Genomic DNA, 7,345 nt, shown 5'->3' with positions numbered 1-7,345 from the left:
ATAAATTTTAGCATTGTAGGAACAATCTTAAGGACCTCAAGAATCTATCCAATGTGTCTTGAACTCAAGACTTGATAATATGTTTGTTGTCACTTTGAAAAAGTTAGTGGCTTCAAAATTACAAGTGGTAGTGACTTTTATAATGGCCAACCATCGTGACAACAACTTACAACAACAATGTGAGGAGTGGTCACACACACACACACACACACACACACACACACACACACACACACACACACACACACACACACACACACACACACACACACACACACACACACACACACGTGATTCTCTCTCTCTCTCTCTCTCTCTCTCTCCTGTAACCCTAGCGAGACAGGCAGACTTCTCTCTCGTCCTCCTCAGCCCCCCCTTGGGCGAGGGGGCTGCCCTTGGGGAGGCGTTAGGCCTCAGCCTAACCCAGTCTCACCTTAGTCATTGCCCAACAACGCCGACTGTGGCTTGGCTCCATCGACTGCACAGCCCGACTGTGCATCGCGACTGTGCATCGGCTTCATCTACTGGCCACTTGCTTCATCAACTGTGCCTTGGCTTCATCGACTGCTCACTTACTTCATCAACTACCCGATTGTACCTCAGCTTCATCGAGTCTCTGTACCCCGACCTCGACTTCGAGCCTAACTGTCGAGCATCTGTAGCCTCTCTACACCCGTTGGACTTTGGAAATCAAGTGGATTTTGGAAACCAATCAAAGGGTTGCCTCACCCCACATTGCTCGGCCGTGATACAGTTTCGGTCTCTACCCTGCGAGCTAACGAGCCACGCCGACAAGATCAGTTGGTTCTCTCTTTTGGGATTATTTTCTGGTCCAACAACGTGTCCGACAAAGAAGGTTTTCTTTAGGTTACTTCAACCTAAGGTTCAAGAGGGGTTTTGCCCTTATCAGAAGGTCGGCCCTGCTTTCGAGAAGGGATTTGCCTTGTTTCAAGAAGGGTCTTGCCGTGTGACATTGGAAGGTCAGCCTTTCCGACGTAAGCAGCTCAACATTCATGACTACTCTGGCCTCGTCCCAAGGTAAGCTCAGTTTTGCCAGAGTCGTGGCAACACCTCCAAAGGTAGACAACATAACCTGCCTTCAAAGCGAAGTCGAAAGCCTCCGTAAGGAGAATGACGAGCTGAAACAAAAGCTTTCAGCTCTCGAAGCCCGGCTTGCCATAATAGAGAATCACAAGGAGGAGGAGTTGAAGCAAATGGAAATCAAATTCACAAAGGTCAAAGAAGAAGTAGAGACGACCGTCACAAAGGAGGTCAAAACTCAAGTACAAGAGGTAATCTCTCGCAAGGTCGAAGATCGTGTGACATCCACGCTTCGTGAACGGCAATGGCAGGAGGATATTGCCCTCAATGTTCGCATTGGCAGGCTCCCAAGCGATTGGAGAGGGGAGGGGAACCTCAAGTTTCACGAGTCTTTTGCTCGCATCCAATCCGCAATCCCCATGGTATAGTGTGATCCAGCAACAATCACTTCTCTTGCACACGAGCCTCGCACCAATCATGCAATCTACACTTTCAAAACCAAGGTGGACCGAATCAAATTTCTTGAGCAATCAAGGCTTCTCAAGGACACCAAAATGTGGTTTGCAGAAGACCTTACACCCGCTTAGCTCAGGCAAAAGAAGGCAGAACTACAAAAGATGCGAGAAGCGCGTACAACAGGGAAATGGGGCAGTCTACCGAGGAGGTAAAGCCATTATTCAAGAGTTTCGGACTCCCAAACCGGCTCCCTCCTCACCCCCTTCTACATAAATTTTGTTCATCTTATCTTATCTTTTTTGGACCCTCAATCCTTAACTGAGATGTATCCCACAATCCTCCCACGTTTGTAATGTTTTGTCTTTGGTCCCATAGGTCATATCTGACCTCCGTGGATGATAATACAATCTATCTCTCTCTCTCTCTCTCTCTCTCTCTCTCTCTCTCCTCGTGGGGTGTACTATTGAGAACCCCCTATATAACGTGCCTTTTGCTAATGTATCTCTATTAATTTGCCTAAAATACTTGCATTAAAAAATCCCTCCTATGGAACTCACATGTTACATTAACATGATCACATAGCACCCTCCAGGACTCTCTCTCTCTCTCTCTCTCTCTCTCTCTCTCTCTCTCTCTCTCTCTCTCTATGTGTGTGTCTCTCAACATATCTGGAGTTCAATATTTGTCAAGAGATCTTTGAGGTCTCTTGGATTGTTCCAATGATGTTAAAATATCTCTTCTTCTTCTTACAATGCTGTTTCGAGGGTCTTATGATAAATTCTCACAAATGCGCTTGTTTGTGAGGTCGAAATGGAACCACAAAACAAAGGTGAAAGGCTGAAAAGCATCTGGGACGTGAGGATGAGGCACATAGTGTCACAAAATCTACTCATCATTTGAAATTAATGAAGAATTATTGTGTGTATAGCCCAACAATTAGTACTGCATACTACCTACTAGTCACTTATATTGGCCTCATACTAATAAAAACCCAAAAGCAATCAAACACTTTAATCTACTCATCATTTGAAATTAATGAAGAATTATTGTGTGTATAGCCCAACAATTAGTACTGCATACTACCTACTACTCACTTATATTGGCCTCATACTAATAAAAACCCAAAAGCAATCAAATACTTTTACAGATATTCTCGCCCTTCCTCTCTCTCTCTCTCTCTCTCTCTCTCTAGAATCCATGTGGGCTGCTCCCATCCCCTTCGTCTCAACCTCACAACTGGTGCTCCTTGCTAGTTCACCTACCCATAGGTACCGTGCACATAGTCCCTTGCCTGCGGATGCAACCTACCTACCGAATCCCAATGCTCCCCCTCAAACCTCAACGAGGCTTGGTGGTCGACCCCTTCTCCTCCCTCGCTGCATTGTTGCTTGCTCCGACCCTCCCTACTCTGCCCTCCCTGAATCCATGTTTGCACATCTTCTTGGTGTGAGAGAGAGAGAGAGAGAGAGAGAGAGAGAGAGAGAGAGAGAGAGAGATTTGCCGATTGGCGGTTTCGATTCGAAAGGGGAGCATGTGCCACCCGTTCCAAACTCTACCCTCCCACTTGCCTCGCCGCCAACATCTTGCCTTCGCTCCATACGCTTCTTTGTAATGATTTTTGTAAAGTCGTTCAGACATATTATGTAGATAATATGTTATTTAATTTGATTTCGTTTCATTTTTGGAGGACGATTCAGGCCCTTAAAAGAAGACTTCCCAGTTCCCGCCTTGAAGACCAAAGTTACCCAAGACTTCTCTAGTACCAAGGGATTACCTGGCGCTGGGTGTCACCGTTTCTTCTGCAATTAGGGTTTTCTCTCCCTCGCAGCAGCAGTTAAGGTCAGGTATGGTGGTCACACGCTTCACCATATTGTTCGCTTTGCAGGTAACAAAGGAGATCTCGCGTCTCTGTTTCCTCTGCCCTTAGATTTTGCTCTCACCGCCCTCGCAGTTCAATTCAGGTATGGCTTCCGCACAGACACTTTTGCTGTAAAATTTTTTGTTTTTAAGGACGATCTCGTGCAAGCGTTGCTTTTGTATTTAGGTTTTCCCTTCCCACTTTGCAGCAGTATAGGTCAGCTATGGCGGACTCGAGAAATGGAGATGCAAAGGGCTCTGGTGCCAGGAGGTACGAAATTAACCTTGAGACTTTTGGCAAGAGAGTAAAATTGCTGTATGCGTCCTGGAAGGACTCCAAGGAGGAACACTGGGGTGGAGCAGATGCTTTAGCCATAGTCACTCCACCTCCTTCAGAAGACTTGCGTTACTTGAAGTCATCTGCTCTGCATACATGGCTGCTTGGCTACGAGTTCCCTGAAACAATAATGGTGTTTTTGCAAGAGCAAATTCATATTCTTTGTAGCCAGAAAAAGGCCACGCTCCTGGAAGAGCTCCAGAAATCTTCAAAGAAGCAATGTGGTTTGGATGTGATCATTCATGCTAAGGCTAGAGATGATGATGGAAGGGGTCCCATGCAGTCTATTTTAGGGGAAGTTGCAGCTGGTAAGAAACCGGCATCTGTTGCAGTCGGATGGCTTTCGAAAGAGGTCGCTGAAGGGGCTCTGATGGAGAAATGGGCAGAGCTTCTAAATGATTCGGGTTTCAATTTGGTGGATGTCTCAGCTGGGATGTCTGACGTTTTTGCAGTGAAGGATGAATCAGAAATCCAGAATATCAGAAAAGCAGCATTCTTATGTGCATCAGTTTTGAAGAATTATGTTGTTCCTAAGCTTGAAGTTGTCATTGATGAGGAAAAGAAAATCACTCATGCAGAGCTCATGGATGACACTGAAAAGGCAGTGATTGATCCCAGTAAAGCCAAGGTAAAATTGAAGCCTGATAATGTGGACATTTGCTACCCTCCCGTGTTTCAAAGTGGAGGCGTGTTTGATCTGAGGCCAAGTGCCATCAGCAATGATGATCCTCTGTACTATGATGCATTAGGTGTCATTATTTGTGCCATTGGTGCCAGGTACAATAGCTACTGTGCCAATGTTGCAAGGACATATCTGATTGACGCAGATCCAGTTCAATCAAAAGCTTATAAAGTTCTTCAGAAAGCACATGAAGCTGCTATAAGCGCCTTAAAACCTGGCAGTCCTGCTTCATCAGCCTACAAAGCAGCAGTTGATGTATTTGAAAGGGAGGGGCAGGAATTTCTTCCCCATATGACAAAAACAACTGGCACTGGAATTGGCATCGAATTTAGGGAATCAGGATTAAGTCTAAACTCAAAGAATGACAGGATTGTAAAGGTGGGTATGGCCTTCAATGTTAGTCTAGGCTTGCAGAATTTGCAGGCACAGAACTCGCAAGACCCGAAGACAAAAAATTTCTCTTTGCTAGTAGCTGATACAGTAGTTATAAGGGACAAAGCCCCTGAGAGTGCAACCTCAAGTTGCTCTAAAGCCTTTGCTGACATTGCCTATTCTTTCAAAGATGAGGAAGAGGAAGAGCAGGAGAAGCCAAAACCAAAGGTTCCATCGAGTAATGGAGCTGAGGCCCAGTACCTCAAGGCAACCTTGCGGTCTGACAACCAGGAGATGACCAAGGAAGAAGTGCGCAGGCAGCACCAGGCAGAGTTGGCACGACAAAAGAATGAGGAGACAGCAAGGAGGCTGGCTTCTGGGGGTTTGGGCCAAGGAGATGGGCAGGGTGTTGTCAGGACAACTGGAGATTTGGTTGCTTATCGAAATGTGGATGATATTCCATTCTCAAAGGAATTGATGATCCAGGTAGATCAGAAAAATGAGTCAATTTTGCTGCCAGTATATGGATTAATGGTTCCCTTCCATATAGCTACGGTTAAGAGTGTCACTAGCCAGCAGGATGGCGGTCACTCGTTTATCAGAATTATCTTTAATGTGCCGGGTGCTGGTTACTCTGCCACTGACTTGGCGTCCCAAAAGTTCCCTGGTGCAATTTACTTAAAAGAAATTTCCTTCAGATCCAGTGATGTAAGACACACTAACCAAGTTGTGCAACTTATCAAGACATTACGCCGCCAAGTTGCTCAAAGGGAGTCAGAAAAAGCAGAGAGGGCCACACTGGTAACACAGGAAAAATTACAGCTCATGAAGGCCAAACCCATTAGACTGTCGGACTTATGGATTAGGCCAGTTTTTGGAGGCAAGGGACGGAAGTTGAGCGGAACATTAGAAGCACACACAAATGGTTTTAGGTATGCTACAATGAAACCAGATGAGAGAGTTGATATAATGTACAGAAACATCAAACATGCTTTTTTCCAACCCGCAGAGAAGGAAATGATTACATTGCTGCATTTTCATCTGCATAATTTTATCATGGTTGGGAACAAGAAGACGAAGGATGTGCAGTTCTTTGTGGAGGTGATGGACGTTGTGCAAACCTTAGGTGGTGGAAGGCGAAGCACTTATGACCCTGATGAGATTGAAGAGGAGCAGCAGGAAAGGGATAGAAAGAACAAGATTAATTCGGAATTCAATATGTTTGTGAAGAGAGTTTCAGAGTTGTGGGAGCAGCCGCAGTTCAAAGATTTGGATTTAGAGTTTGATGTTCCCTTCCGGGAGCTAGGTTTTCATGGGGTTCCCCACAAGGCATCTGCATTTATTGTTCCGACTGTAAACTGCCTAGTCGAGCTGATAGAACAGCCTTTCCTTATCATAACCTTGAATGATATTGAGATTGTGAACTTGGAGAGGGTTGGCCTTGGCCAGAAGGCTTTTGATATGACTATTGTTTTTAAAGATTTCAAGCGGGATGTCCTCCGCATTGATGCTATACCATCTACATCCTTGGATGGCATTAAAGAGTGGATGAATTCCATGAACCTCAAGTATTATGAAAGCAGGATGAATTTAAATTGGCGTCCGATTTTGAAGACCATATTGGACGACCCAGAAAAATTTATTGAAGATGGTGGCTGGGAGTTTCTCAACATGGAAGTTAGTGATTCTGATTCAGAGAATTCTGAAGAGTCAGATGAAGGTTATCAACCTTCTGATGTGGATGTAGTGTCTGAATCTGAAGAGGAGAATTCTGATGACGAATCTGTCGTGGAGTCTGAAGAGGATGAAGAGGAGGAGGAAGATTCAGAGGAAGAGGAAGGAAAAACATGGGATGAGCTGGAGGCAGAGGCAAGGAAGGAAGACAAAGAGAAGGGAGCAGAGTCTGACAGTGAAGATGACAGGAGGAGAAGGAAGGCAAAAGCCACAGGCAAGGCTCGAGCCCCAGAGGTTTCCAGGCAATTGCCTTTGAAGAAGCCAAAATTGCGGTGATGACTTGAGTACAGCCAGGCAATGGTAGAGGTATTCACCTAGAGTAGGCTAGGATTTGTGAGGGGCCATTGGTCTTTATGCATCTACCTTGTTGAAGAACTTATGTACTTCATACTGGGGCCCAGATGTGAGTGCCAGGTTTGAAATGACTTGGGTTTTATTGTGTAGGGGATGCCCATCTTGTTTCTTGTAAGTAAGGCTGCAGGCACACTCATATTTGTATATGCTGCATTTTACATTTCAATTATGAAACTGGGTAGCTGCTGTCTTCTTTGTGGTTTGTGTCTAGTTCCAAGGCGTGTTTTTCTGGGAAGAGTTACAATTTTGCATGCATGTTGGATACATCTGTTGTACGGTATTCTGCAGTTTTAGATATTGGGTTTGTTAGCATGTTGAACTTTTGGACTTTGGTACCAACTCATTGCTTGCCCGAATGAATGTTCGTGCTGTGGTTCAAATGTCTTGTTGCTAGCATGTCCTTTTGCTCATTCATCTGTGTTACTACTACTGTGGCATCCATGCATGTGCCTGCATACACGTTTTTCCCCTTTTGTTTTGGGTTGGGGGGAGGCTCAATTGTTTGGAGTTAG

General features: G+C 45.2%; 1 protein-coding gene across 2 annotated transcripts; it reads left to right on the top strand.

Annotated features, from left to right (window-relative positions):
* Window positions 1-3,221: 3,221 nt before the first annotated feature.
* On the top strand, window positions 3,222-7,028 carry SPT16 (global transcription factor C). Of its 2 annotated transcripts, none has more exons than XM_086484785.1 (2): window positions 3,222-3,458; window positions 3,567-7,028. In XM_086484785.1, the coding sequence occupies exon 2, from the start codon at window positions 3,579-3,581 to the stop codon at window positions 6,753-6,755; it is 3,177 nt and encodes a 1,058-aa protein (XP_086340911.1). In that variant the 5' UTR covers window positions 3,222-3,458; window positions 3,567-3,578; the 3' UTR covers window positions 6,756-7,028. The 2 variants fall into 2 exon arrangements, with proteins under 2 accessions (XP_086340911.1, XP_086340910.1); XM_086484784.1 differs by having other exon boundaries at window positions 3,223-3,458; window positions 3,564-7,028.
* The last annotated feature ends 317 nt before the right edge of the window (window positions 7,029-7,345 follow it).

This window comes from Adiantum capillus-veneris, chromosome 16 (genome assembly GCF_014529385.1).
Source record: "Adiantum capillus-veneris isolate H3 chromosome 16, ASM1452938v2, whole genome shotgun sequence".
NCBI classification, from domain to species: Eukaryota; Viridiplantae; Streptophyta; class Polypodiopsida; order Polypodiales; family Pteridaceae; genus Adiantum; species Adiantum capillus-veneris.
This window is presented reverse-complemented; position numbering and strand designations above follow the sequence as displayed.